The sequence below is a fragment of the Coffea arabica genome, chromosome 6c (assembly GCF_036785885.1).
Source record: "Coffea arabica cultivar ET-39 chromosome 6c, Coffea Arabica ET-39 HiFi, whole genome shotgun sequence".
NCBI classification, from domain to species: domain Eukaryota; kingdom Viridiplantae; phylum Streptophyta; class Magnoliopsida; order Gentianales; family Rubiaceae; genus Coffea; species Coffea arabica.
Genome location: NC_092320.1, coordinates 27863912 through 27887754, shown reverse-complemented (window position 1 = coordinate 27887754; position 23843 = coordinate 27863912). Strand labels below are relative to the sequence as shown.

Below are 23843 nucleotides of genomic sequence, written 5' to 3'. Positions count from 1 at the left end.
TTTGGTTTTAAGGTCGGTGGTAATACTTTAAAAGGTTATTTCATCTATATACTATGAAAACCCTAATTTGGGTTATTACTAAAACCCTAGTTTTTGTAATGAATTATAAGTTTGTGCTATTATAGTAATAGGTATGCTAATATATGTTATCATGCAAGTAAGTATAGGATTCGATTCTTTTAGCAAAGGTTAGGTAGGTTTGAGAGCTAGAAAACCCTAAACTAGTCAAACCTCTAGTGTTGCAATCCATTAGAAAGCTTAAATTGGGTTTAAAACCCTAATTTTGCCAATGTTATAAAGGTTGTTGTTTCATTGTTTTTATTATGGATAGAGTATGATTAAGTATGAGAGGTTAAGATAGGAAGGTGATTAGTGAAATGATTAAGTGTGACTAAGTATTTTAGACTAGATTAAGTGTATGACCTATGGAGTTAATTGAAAGCTTTTGATATAATTGTGGACAAGAGTGTAAGAAAGTTAAACTAAGGTTGTAAGGGCTTGGGAGCAATTTGTAATCTTTTATATGATTGGTTGGGTGCAAAATATCTTTAGTGGTTGATGACTCACCTTAACTCTAGAATATACAAGAGGAATCAAGACACAAATGAAACCATCACCAAGGGAAAAAGCAAGAGAAAGGGCCGAAATTTTGAGAGCAAAAGAAAGAGAAATTTCCTCCAAAGTTCATCAATTTTAACCATCCATCTTGCTTGAGGAGCTTAAGAAGACAACTTGAGTACTTGATTGTTGTAGTTTGAACATCAACAAAGCTTGTTTGAAGGTAAATCACCTCTTTTGAAAGTTAAATTTTGGGGTTTTAATCTTGAAGCTATGAAAGTGATGCTTTTGTTGTGATTATGCATTTTTATGGGTTGTATGATGATTATGGAGTAGTTTTATGGTTTATTTTGATGGTTATATTGCTGATTTTGGTAAAGGCTAGGAGGAAAAGGTAGGGTTTCTTGATTCATGATTCATAGAGTTGGTTTGGTTGGATTTTGGCTTGTTAATGACATCTTTGATGCATTAATTTCACTTGTATGGTTGGTAAGTAGCAAATTCCAGATTAGTCATGAAACCCTAATTCAAAGGAAAGTTAGTTTGGTTGGGTTAGGGCTTAAGTGATTAGAGTTTGATTGATTAGGTGGTGAAACTAGTAAAGTTAGTAGGATTAGCACCTAGATTATGGTTAGTATTGGGTAAGTCTTGGGATTTAATTGGAAAAGGAATTTCGGTTCACTTGGAGTGCAAATATGAGGTGATTTATGTGTGTTTATTTGGTATGAATTTACTTGGAAAACTTGTATAAGAATCGTAGCAACGGATCATGCGTTTGCGATGTTCAAAACCGGCAAAACTGGAAACAGGGCAGTCCACAAATTCGAACTTGGGTTCTGTTTTTCTTTATGCTGCGTGCGGATTCAGAGGTTTCTCAAAACATGAAAGTTGTAGCTTCTTAAGTCTTTAATGTGCCTGCAAAATTTCAAGTCAAACAGATCAGTGTACCCCGAGTTATAGCCAAAACACTTGCACCTATTTTGAACACTGGATTGTGTTACGCTTTTGGATTTAGCCTCTGACCATGCTTGGTTCGCTTGGATAGCGTGTGAACTGGGTGTTGACCCCTTCATAAGAAATGTATATCTTGGTTTTAGTTTCGAAACAGTATAATGTGTGTCCAAATCCGAGTTCCGTAGCTCTAGTTATACCCAAAACAAAATCGGGTGTCAGAACTGCCGTTGAAGTTGGCCAGTTCTGACAGGAACTTTGGACCCATTTTTCACCCTGCTCTGTATTGATTCAGGTCTTGGCCAAAACATAAAAGTTTTAGCATTATGACATAGATTTCTAAAACCTTTGGAATTTCTTGATTTGGATTTGCGAGCTGTGAGTTATGGTCCAGCAAACAGACCCTGTCTGTCATCCTAAAGTGCAAACTTCTGGTACTGTTTTCCATTTTTTCGATCTGCTTCCATTCAGATCAAGATTAAGGTGTCTTCATGAAAATTGTAGCCCTTCCTCTTAGCTTCGTAACGGTATCTCATACACTTTAATCCGACATTCCTAGCCCAACTTATCATGAAAACAGTTTGGGAAAGCAACTATGCCCATTTCCGTTTGCCGGCCGTTTCCATTTCCGGTTGCCAATTCCGCACTTGCATGTGCCAATTTTGCCGTTTTGCTTAATTTACGCACTTTAGTAGTTGTTTGTGTGATGATATGGCTCAACCTTCTGCCGGTGACGGGCTAGACAGAGCCGGTGGGGCCTACTAGCTGACGACTTGAATTCATTTCCGTACTTTCTCTCGTTATACTTGCTCTTTAGATGAGAAATCAGGGTTTCTGTGTAACTCAATACTAATATAAGGTTGCTATGAAAAATGGGCACTTAGATGAGGGTGTATTTTATCACACTCGATCAAAACCCCATTAGTTGCTATTGATACCTGTGAAATATGATTTTGTGATTTGTTATGGAGCATTTATTGCTTGTGAAACACTTGCGGAGCATTTATTGCTTGTGACGCAATTTAGGAGCATTTATTGCTTGAACCAGAGCATTTATTGCTTGAACTAGAGCATTTATTGCTTGAACTACAATTTTAGAGCATTTATTGTTTGAAAAATATTTTAGAGCATTTATTGCTCGTGACTTGAACTGAAGCTCATGGTCTCTCTATGTGGGATCCTTTAAGAGAAGCGAGTTGTATGGCTCAGGATCTCAAGGGTCAACTAGTGATTAAACTCAACACATGATTTGGCTTTGGAGGCACCCGTATCCTACCATTATGATGTAACTTTTCTGTTGTTGATGTAAAATATCCTGATTTACTTGTTTAATTATGTGAGTTTACGTTTTACCCCTGTTTACTTACTAAGCATATAGCTTGCCCCTTCCCTTTGTTTTCTTTAACAGGGGCCGACGCGGGAAACTTTTGGCACTATCACTAGAATAGTTAGGCTTGGTTTGTAATAGCCAGACAGCTAGGATGTTTCTTTTGGTGGTCTGTATAAGGACCTTCCTTAGGGTCCACTTTTTGCTGGTTGTTATCATAATGTAATATAATGGTCTGAATAGCTACTTTTAGGGATAAATAGAACTCTTTGGAATTGGATATATTGTGAATAGCACGTTTGTGGTTTATCTAGTTTTATTGTTTTGAAATTTCGAATCCTGGCGCGACCTAGGCAGGCATCCCGTCGATACCCTTGGGTTCGCCCTTGGGAAAAGTGGAGGTGTCACGTTGTCCCTTTAAAAAAAAGTACATTTTCATGTTTTTTGTCTTTATTTTTAACATTTGATTAGTATACTTACAATTAAAAACAAAAACAGTAAGGCAATAAAAGGGCATTGTTGAAAAAAATTATTTTTTTCTTTCTCAAATTGAATATTTTACTCACATAACTTGGATTGTGTCAAAGATGTTATAAAAATTTAAAAATAGAGAAGGTAAGTGATATTTTGAAAATTTTAAGGTACTAAATGAAACTATTAGATAACTCAACGAAGGTTTTTAAAATTATCCTTTTATAGTACAATCATCCTTGCACCACGTCATTTCACACTTCACCTTCCTACATTTTCTTCCGGATCTTGTCCTTTTCATACCTAACACTTATCCTTCTCTTACTTCCAATTCTGATCCTCCGCTCCGCCGTTCAACCGGTCCATGATGCCCCGACGTCATAAGTTGCATCATGAAATGAAAGGCAAAGGGCCGAAAGATGAGGACGCTGCAAATCCAAGTTTTCTTAAAGGTACTTTTGATCTAGAAAATTTAACCTTTTTTCTGGTCAACATAAAATATAATTGAGGTCCACTGTCACTGCAAGAACGTGTTTATGTCAGTTTTTTGGGCGAAATTTGTAGAGATATCACTCTCTTAATTTAATCTTGAGCCATTTAACCCGGGTAATCATACGAGTGGCCTCTCAATTTTTCAAATCCTAAAAAAAGAAGAGTTACAGCGAAATGGACATTTTTTTGCAAATCCCATTTAGCTTTGAATCTATTGAAGCCATGCACTAGCTGGAAATTTGAATTCTTTTACACATGAAACGTAATAACTTTTATTTGGCTTTGCAGGAGAGTCTTGAACCTTCCCCACCAAGGACGGTTATCCCTCTGATAAGGAAACATGTAACTGAGGTAATGGGGGAGAAGATTGGGAAGAAAACTGTCAAGGAGATGATAATAAAGAAGATACTGGAAATTAACTTGAAGCATTTTAAGAATTGTGAACCAAAAGTGGAAGAACCCTCAAGGGCAGATCAACCTGTGTCTGATGTAGCCTCGCAATCTAGCAAAAGCTCGATGTATTCAAAGAAAAGAATTCCTGACAAACCAAAAGTGGAAGAACTCTCAAGGGCAGATCAATCTGTGTCTGATGTAGCCTCACAATCTTGCAAAAGCTATACAGAGAGCACTACAATCATTAACCTTCTGGAAATGACAGAAAGCTCAGCATTAGATCAATCTATGTCTAAGGTCGCTTTGAATTCTATTACAGACCATGAAAGGTCTCCCAAAATGAGTTGTATCTTGTTTAGCCGTTTGTTTGGAGCCAATTTTGAATTTGATAAAGATTCCATGGTTCAGTTGTCGGTTGCGCAAGGAATTTTTGAGCCAGAAAATGAGGAAATAATGGAGATTGTTGGTAGTACTATTTTTGATTCGATGGTGGAAGACAATTTGTTTGTGCCTGTAAGATTTGATAACCTATATGGTCAATTGTTCGCAGTTAATGAAAATATGCTTGATAGTAATTTGTTTGAGGGTGAAGAGCAGCTGCCAATGGAAGATTTCATGCTCGCAGATGAGGTAGGGTTGGTTAGCATTCCAAGCACGATCAAGCATCTGTCTCTCTGCTGTGAGAACTTTGATTTACACACTGTAGAAGTTCTCAAAAGTTTTACGGGTATGCAAACTCTCATGCTACATTGTGAGTGTGCTACTGGTTTTAATCATGTCTCACATGACCTCTTCCTTCATCTAAAACGATTGAGGACTTTAGATTTACATCAACTAGACATAACTGAACTACCTAGCTCTGTTGGGGATCTTGAATATTTGCATTATTTGGATGTATCAGAGACGTCTATCAAGTACTTGCCTGAAACAGTTGATTCCCTTTATTTGTTGCAAACATTGAAATTGAAGGGTTGCTTGCAGCTTTGTCGATTACCCAAAAACACAAGGCATTTGGTTAGATTGTGCCATCTTGATCTTGACATTATTAGACAATTGAAATCTATGCCTATTGGTTTAGGAAGTTTGACAAGCCTACAAACCTTGAGTGGATTCCTTGTTGGAAAGAAAGATGGTTGTTATATAGGAGAGCTAAAGAATCTAGTTAACCTCAGAGGATCGTTGTGCATTTCAAGGCTGGAAAATATCTCAAGTCCTGACAAGGCCGAGCAAGCTAACCTGAGTAACAAGAAACACATCACTAAATTACAGTTGCAATGGTCTACTTTGTCACTCTGATAGCGTGCAAGTCGAAGAGCAGATATTAGAACATCTGCAGCCTCATTTCGGCCTAAAGGAGTTAGAGATATTCTTCTTCAATGGATCTAAATTACCATCATGGATAAGTGATCCATCTTTTGCCCAAATAGTCAAAATCACTCTTTTCAAGCCTAGAAATTGTTCTTTATTGCCATCACTTGGCATGTTGCCATCTCTAAAATTTCTTGAGATATATGAAATGAATGAGGTAAGAGTTATAGATCAGGTATTCCATCGAAAAAATGGGGTTCAAAAGCTTTATGCATTCCCAAAATTAGAGAAGTTAGAACTTGATACCTTCTTGAACCTAGAGGTGTGGGATGGTATGGAGAATGGTGACTTCCCAAATCTTCTTGAGTGCAGATTCAAGCAGTGCCCCAAACTTATATCTCTTCCATCTCTTTCACTCCTGCATTCCCTCAAACACTTGGAGATTATTGCATGTTCAGAGTTGCAGTCTTTACCAGATGATGGAATTCCAGCTTCAGTTGAAACAATAATCGTCAAAGACTGCCCAAGAATTATAGAACAGTGCGGGTATCCGAATGGCCGGGATTGGTCTAAGATAGCACATGTTTCTTCAGTTTTTTCTAGATTATGAAGAGATATCCCCACAGAGCAGATACTGAAGACTTAATAGGCTAGATTAGTGCTACGAGGTAAGAACTTGTTGCTTGTGCTCTTATTGTATCATTAAAGACTCGCTAGTTTTATCTCTCTTCTAGTTCTGTTTAATTGAGTTTTTTGTTAATTTCTCCTTTTCAGTCATTTAGTATACTTGAGCCAATTTTGAATTCACCAAGAAACTGTTTCATATATTTCACCAAAACAAACCTTCAAGTTATAAGAACTGAGAAACGGCTAGGACCAATAACAAAAAGTACTTTTTTCCATCTCAGTGCAATATTCTTTTTTTTTCTTTCCTTTTTCTGCCTTTTATTATATGACAATATTCAGCAACTTTATGATGCAAATATCCACTTAGCTGATATTAATTAGTAGAGCAAATAACAAAGTGAATAATGAACTCACTTATATGGTGTAAGCCCTCTTACTCTAGCTGACATTCTTCTGGATGAAGCATAAAGTTTGCATTAAGTTCTCTTAAAGAGGGAGAGAGAGTATGATTGCAAAATTTAACGAATTTGGCTTGTCTAGGATTTGGATGTAAAAAAACACAGACCATTGAATATGTTGATGGCTTGGATTTGTTGTACATCCAAAATAAAATTGGTTTGCACTGCAGCATGTAGACCAGAGTGGAATGTGGAAATGATCTAAAAGCTCTGTCAGTGATGATTATTTCCTTTGATACTCATTTATGTTTTTAACCCTTCTAGTTGATGCTTGTGCGAGCAACTGAATTAGCTAGGCTGGTTTTGTCTTCTGGGTCTTACTTGTGTGCAATCACAATTACTAGTTCGTTAAAAAATAAGAAAAAAACCACAAGGGATCTACTGAAACGTTATATGTGCTATCGAGCATCAGAATTTTCCTTTGAGATAGAATTTTTGTGGCTTCATGTGGAAACGATTTTGCCGTTCCTAATTGAATTTCTTTTGTTCTTGATGTGATACATCTCTTATTTAAACAAAGGAAAATAAACACTGAGCAGATGTGTCTCCAATAAATTCCTAGAGAAAGCTTTGAATTATTAGCAAACCTGTCTGCTTTTGGATCAAAGGTGGTATGCTCATAGGGAAGTTAGTTTTCTGAGAAGGAACCATTACATTGTAGAATTTTGTTAGGTGCTCTAAAGAATTAGGATTGGACCGGAATCAGAATCTTGTCATTATAGAAACGTATAGTATATTATGTCATGCAATTCCAATTTTGATGGAGAACCAAGCACGACCTAAATGTTTAGGTATTTGTAAAAACTTTTTCGCTAGAACTCTCCATTTCCTCATGGTACCCAAATATGTTAATGTTGAATGCCTGATAAAAGCTTATATAAGTAACCAAAAAACGGCCAAACTATAGCTCTAAATCCAGGACCTCCGATATCTTTTTGGACTTGCACTTTCATTAGTACACTCAAACTAGAACAAACCCAAAGTATACTACTATTATTAACAGGATGGACTAATCACAAGTTCTTCACACTGCATTGACTTCTTTTAGATGCTTCACTTGGTGGAAAATAAAGTAGGATTACACAGAATGCCTACAAACAATAAGCATTCAGTACCCAAAAAATGTTTATTTCAAGGGTCAAAGATAACATTAAGTGTGTTTGGATAGGAGATTATTTCACATATTATTTTAAATAATCACTGTAATACATTTTATAATGTGATATATGTGACATAAAATGGTAGTTAAAAAGAAAAAAATTAATTGGAAAACGTGTTTGTAATACAAGTAGAATATTATTTGAAAGAATTATTTGTCCCCAGGTCTTAGTTGACATTGAATATACTGCATATGGCTTCATACGTTATGGGAAAGAAAGTCACCTCTAATCAGAGGCAAAATGGAGGAGTTAATATTAAGCTTTGGAACTCTGTTTTCTGATAAATGCATCCATATACTATCAATTAAGTTACCTTAAATAATACTGTAATTATCATTAGATAATGTCTTGAATACCTTGAATAGGATGTAGTTAAAGTAATTTTTATTCCTTTTTTTTTGGAGTAACACAGTTGAACTAGTATTGAAGCATGACCAAGTAATGTGTGAAAAAGATTTGACTACTTTTGCTGAACATGCAATCAGCATGAAAATATTGTAGCTAACAGTGCTCTCAGTCTTGTCTCTGTATTAATTTCCCTCGTTCTTGGTCTTAATCTTTAAGCTGTGCAAGTATTTTCGTTTATATGTGGGGGTAATTGTATTAGGAGGATTATATACTGGATGATATCATTTTCTTATTTAAGTTTTGGTACAGAAACATTTATGATTTAAAGGAAGATGCAGTCCACTGGTCCCATTACAGGTTTATAGCAATTTTACAGTACCATTGAGGGGAGGCTAATAACAAAATTTGAACAACGCTTTAGCAAAATGTATGAAACATACTAGTTGAATTTGAACCTCTCTTGGGTAAAAAATACAAAACAAACCAGTTGAGTTGACCTGATTGATATCTGCAAGATGTAATTCACCCAAGCAAAGGGGTTATTTGATGTATAAAATGCTAATAGATTGCAGTTTCTATTGATAGCTCTTCTGAAGGCATCGGTGGTTTGCAATTGCATTATGCTTGTCGTTCAGATGCAAGTAACCATCAACTCGTGGTCGTATTTTCATGAACTAATTGTGTTATTTTCTGTTTAACAGAGCATTAAGCAATATATATAGTCGTAAAAGTACTCCAATCCCAACAGTGAATACTAGATTTATGTGAGTTTGACGTCTAATTCAACAATGTAGCTTGTCTAAGCTTTGGCCTCAGCATGGGTATTCAGGGATTGGAAAGCCTGCCACGTAACTATCCTAGTATTGCTACCAGATGTCTTGTGCTTAATTTTGTTTCAGGTACAAAAATCTATCAATAAAAAGAAGTTACCTGTAAGCAGAATTCAACAGCTTTCTTGCAAAACCGTTATAGTTGGCTGGTAAAGCTACCCGATTCCACGCTGTGTCTCTTGCTCTGAGTAATGCATACCACAAAATATGTTTAATTCATTACATGGTGGTATACAGAGCTATATCCAGATTGCGTTCCAAGTGGTTAGAAGTGAAATTGGAGTCTATAATTAAGGAAAGCACTACATTCTGCTGTCTGGAGAAGCAAAATAGCTCTACCAGGGGCTCAAATTAGCATGGTATCTGAAGCTCAGTAGCATTAGCTTCACACAGGATGACAGAGTTGAAAAATGAACTTGATTATTCAAAACGGTCATCTAACTAACAACCGCAAGACCTATTCTGGAAACTGTCATATCTCAACCCAAATTCATCTGTTCCCTCAGAAGAGTTCTGAATTAATTGACAAACACCATGACCTGATAAAGTTTTGGTATTCTGGCAAATTTACATTAAAAAAGAGAGAAAAATAGAAGAAAAACGAGATAGTAAAGTGATCCACAAGGCTTTTGCCAACATGCCAAACAATATCAGAAAAGTACGAGGGGCAGAAGTAGAGAATTCGAAATTAACAAATTCTAGTACAGATGATGCTGATTAACATAAACAGCAATTCAGTTGGGCATCAAATCTAGGCTCGCGAGTCATTCATGCAAGAAACTACTAGATCACGATCTTCAACCCTCAACTCCAGCTATCTGAAATGTTACAAGGAATGGGGTCAAACCACAGGAAGTTGCTTAAAATGCAAGCATACAAGTATCTTCTGAAAATACACCATACATACATGTCAAATGAATGGAAATTCAAATTTTATACAAGCATGCTCAAATATGTTAGGAATTTTACAATGGAATGAGCTAATGCAGATGAGATATCATGGTATGCAAGCTTAGCCGGAATATAGTCCAATGAGAACTGGTTTATAAAGAACAGAATCATCTAATCCTCTTTACCCAAATGAAATTTTGTATTAATGGTTCAGTTCGTCTCGTCTTATTTTTCCAGTTTCAAAAGGTACCTAATCACTTGATACTCGTCAACAGTGGCGGAGCTAGGAATTGCAATTAGGGGGGGCGAATCTCTGTTATTTGGACAAAATCCAAATAACTTTCAAACATTATTATTTGGGCCCTTAGGAGGGGGCAAAGTGAAAATTTTAATCAATATTTTGGGGGGGCAAAACAATATAAGAAAAATTTTTTTTACTTAGAAATTTTTTTATAACAATTGGAGGGGGGGCAAAGTGAAAATTTTTATCAATATTTGGGGGGGGCAAAACAATATAATAAAAATTTTTTTACTTAGAAATTTTTTTTTTAACAATTGGAGGGGGGGCGGTTGCCCCCCCTGGCCCCCCCCCCTTCCCTCCGCCCCTGCTCGTCAACTTGAAAAACTTAAATGATCCACAAGTTATTTATCCGAAAAAAATGACTTCTGAAACAGCATAATAAAATACTGATAAAACATGGACTCATAATATCTGATAGTCTATCAAAACTAAACAAACATTTAATATGATAATATAACTTGCTTTACTAAAATAAGAAAGTTTCCAGCCTGAGAACTATTTCTAAATGAAGTCTCCATGCATTAAATTATGCATCATGCAATGATTCCAGTGCAATAAAAAGACGAAACACAGTATGCATATCCTAAAATGCTCAGTCATGTAATTTGGCTTGAGTAAATAAAGGCCGTAGTCCATAGATTCTCATGGTCCAAATACTTTAACAACCAAGTGAAAACCTCATCATAATCTACGCAATGACACCCCAATAAAAGAAATCAAACATACAAGTTTACTTTCAAGCGGATGGGAAAGTACTTGTAAGCATACCAACATAATAAGTAATGGCAAATTACAAGTTGTTGTTGAGACTTTGTGTCGGGAATATTGCAATGAACTGGCAAATATTGTGACAAGGATTGGCTTCAAATCGTGATACAATATCACTTTCCTTTAGGTTTTATTTATCCGGTATAACGTACAATAACCTTGGACAAATATCTTTTAGGATAAGATGAAATTTGTTTGTCTTAAACTCTTGCATAAAGTAAAACAAACCCTTTTGAACTAAGGAATGCTCTTGAGAAAATACACAGTAGTAGGAAAGTGATTTTCTGCAGCAAATCACTCTCTACTTAACTTTTTTATATAGGAAAGATTGTTTAACAAACAAAAGAATTCATTAAATACTTGTATGAATAGATTCAAAGTATTGTGTACAAATTCAAGCACTTTAATTCATGCATCTTATGATCCTAAAATCAAAACATGAATCTATTCTTTCATTCAAGGATTCCTACATACATGAATATATTCATACAAGTATTTAATGAATTCTTTGTTTCTTAAACAATCTTTCCTTTATAAAGAGGTCAAGTAGAGAGTGATTTGCTACAGAAAATCACTTTCCTGCTAATGTGTATTCTCTCAAAAGCACTCCTTAGTTCAAAAGGGTTTGTTTTACTTTGTACAAGAGTTTAAGACAAACAAACTTCATTTTATCCTAAAGGATATCTGTCCAAGGTTATTGCACGTTATATCGGACAAATAAAGCCTAAAGAAAATTAATATTCTATCACGATTTAAAGCCAATTCTTGTCACAATATTTGCCAATTCGTTGCAATATTTTCAACAATCTTTAGGCTTTATTTTGTACTCTACAATGGCTGGTACCCTGAAAGAGTTGGCATCCAACAATGTCAAGCTTGAGAGGTTTGATGGACGAAATTTCATTCGTTGGCAAAAACATGTTCGTTTCCTTCTCACTGCATTCCAAGTGGTCTATGTTTTGACCACACCAAAACCATTGATCATCAATTCCGAGGAAGAAACTCTTGAAAACATCCGAAAAAGTCAGAAATAGGAGAACGGCAATGAAATATGCAATGGTCACATCCACAATACCCTGAGTGACAGCCTGTTTGATATCTAGCATTCAATTATTACCGCCAAGGAACTTTGGGATCGTTTGGAGTCTAAGTACATGCAAGAAGATGCTACAAGTAAGAAGTTTCTTGTCTCATCTTTTAATAACTATAAAATGGTAGATAGTAAGTCTGTTATGGAGCAGGTTAGTGAAATTGAAAAGTTTCATAATCACTTCACATAACACAATCTGCATATGGATGAAGCCATTATTGTTTGCTCTATAACAGATAAGTTACCACCTTCTTGGAAAGATTTCATGAGAGACCTCAAACATAGAAAAGAGGATATCTCTCTTGAGATTCTTCTAAATCTCTTCGAGTAGAAGAGAAAATTCGCATGCAAGAAAAGAAGGATACTCAAATTCTTGAAGAGAACAAAGATTCTACTTCAAAAGTGCATGTGATTGAAAAGAGACAAACTGAAAAGTCTCAAGGAAATAAGAATGGCCAACAACTCAAGAACCAGTCCAAGAAAAGGAAGAAGCGACAATGCTTCTATTGCAAGAAAGAGGGACATTACAAGTCCAAATGCAAGATTCTTCAAAATAAGAAAAAAAAAACAAGAGTCTTCCCAAAACACAAGCAAAAATCTTGTGGCAATGATATCTAAGATCAATATGATTGAAGATGATTTTGCTTGGTAAGTTGATTTTGGAGCTATACGACACGTGTGCAACAATAAAATGTTCTTCAAGTCCATGAAACTGGTGGATGAAAGCACCGTTGTTTACATGAAAAATTCTGTTACAATTCTGGTTCAAGGCATTGGAGAAGTAGAATTAAAATTTACTTCCGGCAATATTGTAATCTTGAATGTGTTTTATGTATCGGAAGTTAGGAAGAACTTAGTGTCGGCTAGTCTGTTAAATAAATTTGGCTTTAAACTTGTGTTTGAGGCTGACAAATTTATTTTATCTAAAGGTGGTATGTTTGTAGTCAAGGGTTATCATTGCAATGAGATGTTTAAATTGAATGTATTTACTATTAGAAATAATAAAATTGATATTGTTTTTACGTATTTGGTTTAGTCTTCTTTTGAATTGTGGCATAATGGGATTGGCCATGTTAATTACAAAAGAATGTATGAAATGATGAGACTTGATTTACTGCCATATTGTGATAAGATTGAAGGAAAATGCAAAACATGCATGCTAACGAAAATCACAAGAAATTCATTTCCTAAAATTGAAAGATCATATAAAATCTTGAATTTTATTCATAATGATGTATGTGATCTGCATGGTACTCCTACTTTGGATGGTAAAAAAAATACTTTGTGACTTTTATTGATGATTATACTAGATATTGTCATATTTTCTTGTTACACTCAAAAGGTGAAGCAATGCAAAAATTCAAGACATGCAAATCAGAAGTTAAACTTCATTGTAAAACCTTTATCAAATGTCTAAGAACAGATAGAGATGGAGAGTATTATAATATTACCTATTTTGAGTCTATTGGGATAAAATATGAGGTGACTGTTTTTTATACACCATATCAAAATGGTGTAGTCAAAAGGAAAAATCGTGTGTTGACATAAATGGTTAATGCACTTTTGTCAAAATTTGGACTAAGTCAAGGATTTTGGGATGAAACCTTGTTAACGGCTTGTCATATCCTAAATAGAGTTCCTAATAAAAAGAGTTCTATAACATCTTATGCATTTTGGAATAAAAGCAAGCCCAACCTAAACTATTTGAAAGTTTGGAGTTGTAGGGCTATTGTAAAACTCCTAGAACCTAAAAAAGAAAATTGGGAGAAAGAAGTGTGGAGTGTATATTCTTAGGATATACACAAAATAGTAAAACATATAGGTTCATGGTAATTAAACCTAATGATTCAATTTCGGTTAATACTATAATTGAATTTAAGGATGCTATTTTTGAATAGAATAGGTTCACCTCTATAAAAGATATTATTCCAAAATCAAGTGAATTGACAAAAAGATGGTGAAAATGAAACCATTGAATTGAGAAGGAGCAAAAAAGTTAGAAAGTCAAAAGATTTCGGTTCGGACTTTAAAATGTATCTAGTTGAAGGAACTAGAGATACAGTGTGCAACCAAATTTCATATTACTTCAATACTGAGGCTGATCTCAAGACCTATGAAGAAACAATGAACTCACAAGATGCTCCTTTTTGGAAGGAAGCTATTAATAATGAGATGGATTCAATCATGGGTAATAAAACCTGAAAATTAGTAGACTTACCACCTGGTTCAAAATCAATTGGTTGTAAGTGGATCTTCAAGAAGAAAATGAAGATCGATGGAACTATTGATAAGTTCAAGACCAGATTGGTTGCCAAAGGGTTTACACAAAAGTATGGTGTGGATTATTTTGACACATATTCTCCTGTAGTTAGAATTGCTACAATTAGAGTACTACTTGCTATAGCTTCTATCCAAAATCTAGTCATTCACCAAATGGATGTTAAAACAGCATTCTTGAATGGTGATTTGGATGAAGAAATATATATGGAACAATTTGAAGGGTTTGTGATACCTGGTCAAGAGCATAAGGTGTGTAAACTTATAAAGTTTTTATATGGACTAAAGCAAACACCGAATCAATGGCATCAGAAATTTGATCAAGTTATTCTTGCTAATGGATTCAAAATAAATGAATCTGATAAATGCATTTATAGCAAGTTTAACGATGGCAAAAGTGTCATAATTTGTTTATATGTTGATGACGTGTTAATTTTTAGGACTGACTTGGAGCAACTTAAAGTCACACAAACTTTACTTTCAATCAAATTTGACATGAAAGACATGGTGAGACAGATGTCATTTTTGGTATAAGAATCTTAAAAAACGATAACAATATAATGTTGTCTCAATCGCATTATATTGAAAAGATTCTTAATAAGTTCAATCAAAGTGATTGTATTCCAGCCTCAACACCATTGGATCCCAAAATAAACTTTGTGAAAAATGAAGGGGATCCAAAATCTCAATTGGAATATGCCAAGATTATAGAGTGTTTAATGTATGCAATAACTTGTACTAGACCTGATATTGCATATGCAGTTGGTATGTTGAGCAGATATACAAGCAACCCTAGTAGGTTACATTGGCAGGGTGTAACCAAAATTTTACAGTATTTAAAGGTCACTAAGGACTATGGTATATGTTATATCGGTTATCCTTCAGTTTTAAAAGGATTTTCAAATGCTAGTTGGATTACTAATAAAGATGATCATTCGTCGACAAGTGGTTGGATCTTTATGCTTGGTGAAGGTGCAATTTCTTGGGGTTCTAAGAAACAAACTTGTATCATTGATTCAACAATGGCAGCAGAATTTGTAGCACTTGCTTCGGCGTGTAAAGAAATTGAATGGCTACATAATTTACTTTATAATATACTGTTGTGGCCAATGCCTTTGTCACCTATCTCAATCCATTGTGCTAGTGCAGCTACACTTGCTAAAACATATAGTCAAGTGTACAATGGTAAGTCAAGACATATCGGTTTAAGACATAGTTATGTCAAAGATTTGATCATAAATGGAGTCATATCAATTGATTTTGTGAGATCCAATGAAAATTTGAGTGATCCTTTGACAAAAGGAATATCAAGGAATTTGTGTTAAGGATATCAAGGGGGATGGATTTAAAATCCAAAATTCTTAATCACTAATGGTGGAACCTCAATGCAACGCTAGATACAACGTTTAGTCTTGAATTCAATGAGTGAAAGTACACCATTCTAGTGGTTGGTGCACTATGTGAAGTTTAGACATCCCAATGTAGAATAGTGCTTGTTATTCTCGCCAGTGCAAATGTAAGAGTGAGTTATTGGACTCTTAACGAATCTTAAAAGTGCTATCTATGGCGGGGGCACTAAGATGTCGCCTATATGAATGTTGGTTTTCGGCAAACCACAAAGTTAAGGACTTTACTTTGTAACATTCATGAAAGGATAGTGATACAAGGCCATAAAATGCATCGTTGAAGAATTTATGGTTGTGCATTGCTCAGTGTGTGATGTTTTTATGAGGTTGGTCTAATGTCCAAGTGGTTCAAAGCTTGTCTACCATCTTATAGGATTGATTTCAAAGAACCTTCACTAAAATAGTAGTTCAATCGAAAGACACCATTATTTATGCATATAAGTGTCAGATTATTCAGTGACCTTTTACAAATTCATTTTCTAAATTTTGAAAATGGCAGGGGATTATTAAAAATTTTTCAAAATTTGTATGATGTACATACATGTAATTAATGTATATTCATTCATGTTTTTGATACATGTATAGTATAGTGAATGTTCTAAAATGTATCATATCAAAAACATGAATGAATATACATTAATTACATGTATGTACATCATACAAATTTTGAAAAATTTCTAACACTTTGCATCCCTCACTTAAACATAAGATTCTCTGTATTGTCAAATCCATAACAGCTGGTTGTTTTGATTTTATTCTATTTTTTCCTGATAAAGGGAAAACAATATAGCGTAGCCAAACTCAAGAAAACATTACCTTCATCAGCCCCTGGATAAAGTGCTATGAGAACACTGTTCAAGATCTGAAAGCATCGGTGAGCTTGTCTACCCATCCCTGAAGCCCAGGGCATCATGTAATTGTTAATTGCAAGGAATCATGGTTGTCAAGTGATGGTGGTAACTCAGTTAGTTCAGGGCAATCTTCAAAAGCGAGCAAACAGAGGCGAGGCATGTCATTGTTTTCTAAACCAGTCCATGAAGGCATATTATGAAATTTTAAGGATGCCAAATAAGGAAATCTTATGGTAGCATTCGATGCACAAAATGTTTGGCCAACTTGAACCAAAGAAGACATACCTTCAATGTCAAGTAATTTCACTAATGGAAGTTGCCCAAGGGCTGGAAGAATGGAGCAAGAACTACAACCCTACAACTGAATACTAGTAAGCATGAGTTGTGGTAAACTTAACCAACCAGGAAACCTGTTGCCTGAGTAGTTCGTAATGACTAGCTCCTTTAGATTCATATCAGGTTCAAGGCCTTCAAGAACTTCAGCTTGATGATTGCTATTAGCAATATCTTTGCTCCATTCTAACTCAAGTTTGTCAAGGCATGGCTTCTCTTTCAAGTTTGCCTCCTTTGCTTGTGTTTCATTTGCTACAAAATTAAGATTCGTGATACAAAGAGATCCTCTGAGAAACCTCATATTCCCTAACTCCTGAATGCTACATCCTTCATCTTTTCCAACCTTAAATACACGGAGAGTCTGTAGATTGGTTAACCTTCCCAAGTTTGATGGCATAACATCTAGCTTGCCCCACATATTTAGATCAAGATGCCTAAGGTTGATTAAGTTCTTCAAGCCTGGGGGCAACTCACGAAGTTCATCACAATTTATTAGTTTAAGTGTTTGTGAGGCCAAAAGCTTACAAATTCCCCCTGGTAGTCGCTAAATTTTATTTCAGAAAGGTTCATGTAGCGCAAATGCTTCAAGTGATCAACTGACATTGATACCTTTTTATGACCAGTCTTTCTCAAGTCCAGTACTCTTAATGACCTAAATTTTAGTAATGGGCCATCATTAAGTTCTTGCAATCCAACCCCACTTTTGCAAAAGAATATAAAGGTTCGTAAACTATGATATGCAAGAAACTCTGGGTGCTCAAAGAACTGTACTTTTGTCATGGCTTAGAGACAAATGAAGAATGTTTCCATAGGAGGGATACCAATTCATACTTTCAATTTCCATCCGGTAGCATACATTTGAAGAAACTGACTGTGCCATGCCATGAATAAGATCATGCATTTTGCATATCTCGGGAGAATTAGGATTGTCAAACAAACATTGAAAGAGGGACCTCCACAACAGATCCTTGAAGTAATCTTTACCAATGTCTTCTAGTCTTCTTCCACCATTAGGCTCTACAAATCCCTCTACTATCCATAGCAAGATCAAGTCATCCACTTCAAACTCATGGTTTTGAAGGAAGATGGAACAATAAGCAAAATATTTTTTTAAATGTGCAAGGAGATGATAATAGCTGAGGGCAAGAAACGGAATGATGCCATTTTTATCTTGTTCCAAGTCCCAGAATGCACTCTCCAAAATTGAGTACCAGTCCTTCTCATCACATTTAGAATGCAAGAAACTCCCAAGAGTTTTGGCTGCCAATGGCAACCCTTTACATTTTTTGGCTATTTCCTTGCCTATTTGTTCCAATTTCTCAGGTACCTGGATGTTCAATTCTAGAAAAGCCATTTGCTTCATAACTTCCCAACAATCCTCATCAAACAAATGTTGAAGATTATATTCAAGGCCAGTGCAAACAATTGATAAAGCTAAAGTGCTTCTAGTGGTGACAATACCTCTACTTCCTGGTTCTCCATATCTAAAATGTAGACTTAAAATTTCCCAATCTTCATGTTTTTCATTCCAAAAGTTATCTAACACCAATAGAAACTTTTTATGTTGAAACACATTTTTGAAGTTTTCTCCAAATAGAATCCAAAGTTGACAATTTGCACTCTTTATTAGTAGCAGATTCAAGAATCTTTTTTGTAATGGCAATTGCATCAAATTCTACAGGCAGGGAAACCCAAATTTTTAATGAGAATTGTACTTCTTCACTATTGTAAACAGCTAGGCAAAGCGTAGTTTTGCCAATCCCTACCATACTTGTGATTGGAATAACTAGTACACGTTCGTTTCTGTGACCAGACGATGGTTTGTTTATGTGAACAACAAAATCAATCATACCAAGAATATGCCTTTTTTCATCATTTCTACCCACAATTAGTTGTTTATGTGACAACATCATGCTCCCCTAGGGCATACCCAAGGGTTTGGTGGACTACCTGCTCAGCTCTGGTTATGACTCGGTCACGCGCTACGAAATTTTAGAACAATAACATCAATAATAAAGGCGATAACAAATACAACCTCCAATGTGTACAGTTATGGATCTCAAATGCCCGTACAATCTATAAATATAGTCACGGAGTTGAATTTACAAAATCAAAACCATATGAGCAAGCTAGAAATTCTAAGGAGTGCTACGCAAACAACTAACAAAACTTAGATAAAGTCTATGCCTTCCCAATTCAACCTCTCATGTTCTCATCCCTGTAAGGAAAACAAATTTATAGAATGAGTTAAAAACCCAGTGAGATTCCAAAAAAACAGGCAAGTAAACTCGCATGCATGATAGTATTCATAGGATATTGGAAAACAAGTCATACTCAAGCAGACCGTGACATGTGGTTTAGTAATCCGGTAACCAGATAGATCATGCATTAATATACGATAAAGAACACATTTATGTCAAAAAAATATAGGCTACTCTCAGGAGCAGGTTCCACAGCTGCTTATTCGAGATTCTTTGACTCTCCGTCAACCAGGAAATTATAATATCCGTACATCACCACTAAACGTCAATCTCCGTCCACCGATCATCCCCCTACTAGGTCCGAACAGCAAAAGTACCCATGATTCGTCAATCTCCTCGACCAAACCCTTTACCGGTTCAATTTGACCAACTAGCCATGGGGTTGAGCTTATAGCCCCAGGTATTCAAGAATCAAGTATTCATGATATAGTTTAAAACCCCAAGTATTCAAGAATTTACGAGTGGAATCATTGGTTGTTAGTCAACACTCATGCAGTTATTGATTGGAGCCATCTTACTTAACGCTCCGTATCAGAGATTTCACAGTGCAGATTAGAGTTCCGGTCAGAGTAAACAGTATTAGGAAATTCTTCCTTTACCCAAGGTTGCCCAACTTACTTGACCGCTCTAAGGCTGGTCTCAAGCAAGAGGCCTAACGACGGATAAGGGTCTAAGGGCCCAGTTCAACCGCTGTAAGAAAATACAACCAGCTTACAAGTCATGCATGTATAACCGCTATAAGAGAAATACAACTGGCCTACATTCGCACTCACATATACATGCAAGATCAAGTAATTCAAGTTCACAGAGATTGAGTGTACATAAAAGCACACTCGCCTAGACAGGATCAAGTCACAAGTAAGCTCAACATATTATGTTTTCAAGCATTTTAAGTATTTCAAATCCAAATACAGGTTACTTGTAAATCAAATTTGCTGGTACATGCATGAATAAGAAATCAAAAGTTTAGTCGAACTAGTTCAAGTGCGATAAAGTACACACTTGCTTATGAGATGACAAATCAAGTGCCTAGCAATTTCTAGCAGCAATGAGCACGAAACATGCAGTTGAAACACTCACCACGGCAACAAGCTTAAGTGTTTGCTTCAGGAGCACTTCTGGCCTCACTTTCAAGTGTTAAAATCAAGTATGTAAAGTGCCATGAGATCCACTATTCCAAACTACCATATTCAAAGGAAAACACTTCCAAACCAACCAAGTTATCTCAACTCTAATCATAAAATCAAGCTCAAAATGGTTCTACAACTTCAACTTGAAGTTGGAAATGAAAGCACTAACAACTTTTGAAGAATAGAATTTTCTCCAATTTTGCGCAATGCTATTTGAAAAATCATATCTCAAGCCTCTGAAGTCCAAAATTTATAAACTTTGTACCGTTAGAAAAAAAGCTCAAAGGATTACAATTTCTCATTTTAAGATTCTATCCACAAATTAGTCAAATTTCAGTCTCAGGTTGCTGCTTCATCCGGTAGAAAAACAGAGCAAGTGTGAAAATTCAGTCAACTTTGAAAAATCATAGATATTTATAGGAATTGAGAAAAATTTCGAAATTTTCACGGTAGAAAGCACTCTAAATATAGTTTCAAATGCAATAAACGAAACGTAATTCTGACTTTTCTACACAAAATTATAACCAATTCACTACTCATACTAGGGTAACTGTCTAATTATGTGTTTAGGGCAGTAATATGCCAAGTTCATCACACAAAACCAAGAACAAAACTATATAAAGTCACTCTCTCTCGGTCAGTTTTGAGCAGAATTCCAGCCATGAAAACAGTGAAAAAAATGGTGTTCTTACCACTTAAAACTCATGATTTTTGTTCAAATCTAACACATACTTATAGCTTAACATATTATAGAGTATTTTGAGCAAAATTGAGCTTAAAATCATCATAAAAATTTAGAAATCAAGGCTGCAATTTCAGCCCTAAATTTCTGCCAACAAGCAGAATTTTCTCCAATGAATTTTCAAACATTCCTCCAATTAATTTCCTAATTTGTCAACCAAACCTACCTAATAAATCCATAAGATTTCATCACCAACATAACAATAAATACATATAAGCCAAAAATTTCAACAAGAAACCCATCATAATAACATATACATATAAACCCTAGCAAAGCTATGAAATTCCCACAAACATGCTTTCTTTAGCTTCTATAACATCAAATCTCAAATAAAATCAAAGATAAGAAAAGAAAACTATGGTTTCTAGCCAAATTCAACTCTTTACCTCCAAACCCAAAGATGACAAGCAAATCAAGAGGGATGAAAGATTTTCTTCTTCTAAAACTTCACCAAAAGTTTCTCTCCAATCTTACCTCAAGATTGATCGAAGTAGATTAGGATTTTCGTTGGATTTTTCATGATTTAAGCAAGAGATTAAGGCTGAATTTGTTTTGTGTTTTCTTTCCCTTTCCTCTCTCAAAATTTCATCCATGATGTGTTCAAGAAGAAGAAAATGATGAAAACAAAAAGGTTTGGTTAAGATAAGAAGAAAAAAGCATGGTCTTGGTCAAACTTGGTTGATCAAGCTTGGTTGGCTAATTGACAAATGTCAAGGAAAGATGTATTATCTATCTTTTTGCCTCTCTATTTGTCTCTAATCAGTAACATATCTAATGCCCCTCTAATTAACTCTTGACATTTCTTGTCATATAATTCCTTTTACGCAAAACTCCCTCCAATTCTCCAAATTTATCGCACACACCTCATTAGTCGATCACACTAGTATCATGCACTATAAAATTTAACATGTATCAAATTAAATATCAAGGTAAATAAAGTAATGGGGTTAAGAACACACCTCAATCATCAGAGCAACTACAAATTTAAGGCAAGGAAGAAAAATAAGATAAAAGATAAGAACCTGTTGATCTTGATCCCTATCTTTTGATGTTTATAAAACAAATGGATGATACTAATATCTCTTCAAGATATACTTTTAGTTATGAAATTATTTGATTCCATGAACAAGTGCAATTGAAAGAAGACAAAGGTTGCTGAAAACTGTCGGACGCTCAAAAAGACTGCATCGGACGTCCGACAACCATTGAGTATCTTCGGACGCAGAAAACCAGCCTACCGTACGTCCTAAGGAATTGAAGAAAAATTTCCAGTTTTACATCATACCTTCGGACGTAGAAAACCAGCCTACCGGACGTCCGAAAGAATTGAAGAAAATCTCTTAAACTCTCTGCCTGCTGTCGGACGCATAAAACAGGGCTATCGGACGTCCGACACTGCCAACAGATAGTTGACTGTTCAGCTACTTTCTATCCATTGGAAGCATTTATGAGGCACTTTCTTGGCTCTATATAAATAGTGGTTGGTCAGATATTTCAAATAACTTTGGCACACTGAAGATACAAAAATCTAGAGAGATTTTAGTGAGAAAATACTCTTCAAAGAAGATTTGTAGTCTTAGTGGTGTAAGGTTCATTGTAAGCTTTTCATTTGTGAGTGAATACTTCATGAGTGTAGCTCTGTGAGGGTTATCCGAGTGATAGTAAAACTTTCTTGCTTGACCAAGTGCGGCTTGGGGCGAGGAGGAAGTGATCCTTCCTTTGTACACAAGAGTGATTGTAATTCATCAACTTGAAATAGCTTGTTTGAATCAATCTACAAGCTCAAGAGGAGTTGGGTAGTTAATTGGTTTGCAATTCTTTCCTTTTTATTTACTTATATTCTTACGTTTATGATCTTTAAATTATTTATCTCTTCTACTCACAAGCACTTGTGCTTTCTTATCAACTGCTCCATTATGTGGTCGCCTAGAAAAGGGTTGTTTTCGGGCCTTACAGAACCTAATTTGCGGGGCCTCAGAGTTTATCTACTAATGAACTGGAATGGATGATGCTTGTGTGACCAGTGTAATTAGTCCTTTGGAGTACATTAAAGCCCCCAAACTTACTATCCATTTCATCTATGAAGAGGTTATTCATTTCGACCTCTATTTTTCCTAATTTGCATTCATGGCATCGATATCATTTGGCACCTTTATGATATTCAGTGGTGACTTGAAGAGCTCACGTACCTGCTCTGGACTTATTTGGTCAAATACCATTGAAGTTGGGAAGTTGGAAAGAAAGCTTATCAACTATATCCTCTGCATCATAGCAAAGTATGTTGAGATCTACAAGCCACATCTTCCAAGCCTCTTTGCATTTCTTGTTGGGGAATATCACGCGACCATCATCCACATAATCAAGCAAGGCTTGCATTCTCAGGAGAATTCTTTGAAATTTTCTGAACCCATCATTAACCCCTAAAATCAGCTTTATTTCTTCAGCAGCAAGGTTACATATTTTTTTGAATAGAACTTGAAAGCCCGTTGATGAAAAGCCAGATCTAAGTGCATCTTCCATGGCTCTGGCAAAGACTGCTAGGTCTGTGTTGCTCCTTAAAAGACTCCTTTTAAGGTGTAGACTTCATTTTCTGGTCTTGGTCCACTTATTAATTAATTATTTGGATAAAGCATTATTTGAAATATTATTTAAAATAATTATTATTATATTTTTTGTGATATGATGTATGTAAGATAAAAAAAATTATTGAAAATATAAAAAGGTGGATTGAAAAATGTGTTTATAATACAAAAGAAATATTATTTTGAAAAAATTTGATATCCAAATATAAAATCTTCTATCTTTCTTTGTGGACTAATAACAGTCTCCCTCCCACCACCCCGACAAATAATTATGAATCATGTGAGTTG

At 35.3% G+C, this 23843-nt stretch overlaps 2 protein-coding genes across 2 annotated transcripts; one reads left to right on the top strand and one right to left on the bottom strand.

The window, feature by feature from the left end:
• The first annotated feature begins 3547 nt into the window (after window positions 1–3547).
• Window positions 3548–6260, top strand: LOC113694315 (putative disease resistance protein At3g14460). The gene is made up of 2 exons (XM_027213231.2): window positions 3548–3759; window positions 4088–6260. The coding sequence occupies exons 1-2, from the start codon at window positions 3727–3729 to the stop codon at window positions 5486–5488; spliced, it is 1434 nt and encodes a 477-aa protein (XP_027069032.1). The 5' UTR covers window positions 3548–3726; the 3' UTR covers window positions 5489–6260.
• Window positions 5768–23493, bottom strand: LOC113693541 (putative disease resistance protein RGA1). The gene is made up of 6 exons (XM_027212081.1): window positions 23190–23493; window positions 17697–18379; window positions 17366–17605; window positions 16910–17201; window positions 16473–16550; window positions 5768–6099 (listed from the first exon to the last, which is right to left on the bottom strand). Exons 1-6 carry the CDS (start codon window positions 23491–23493, stop codon window positions 5768–5770), a joined length of 1929 nt encoding a protein of 642 aa, XP_027067882.1.
• Window positions 23494–23843: the final 350 nt, after the last annotated feature.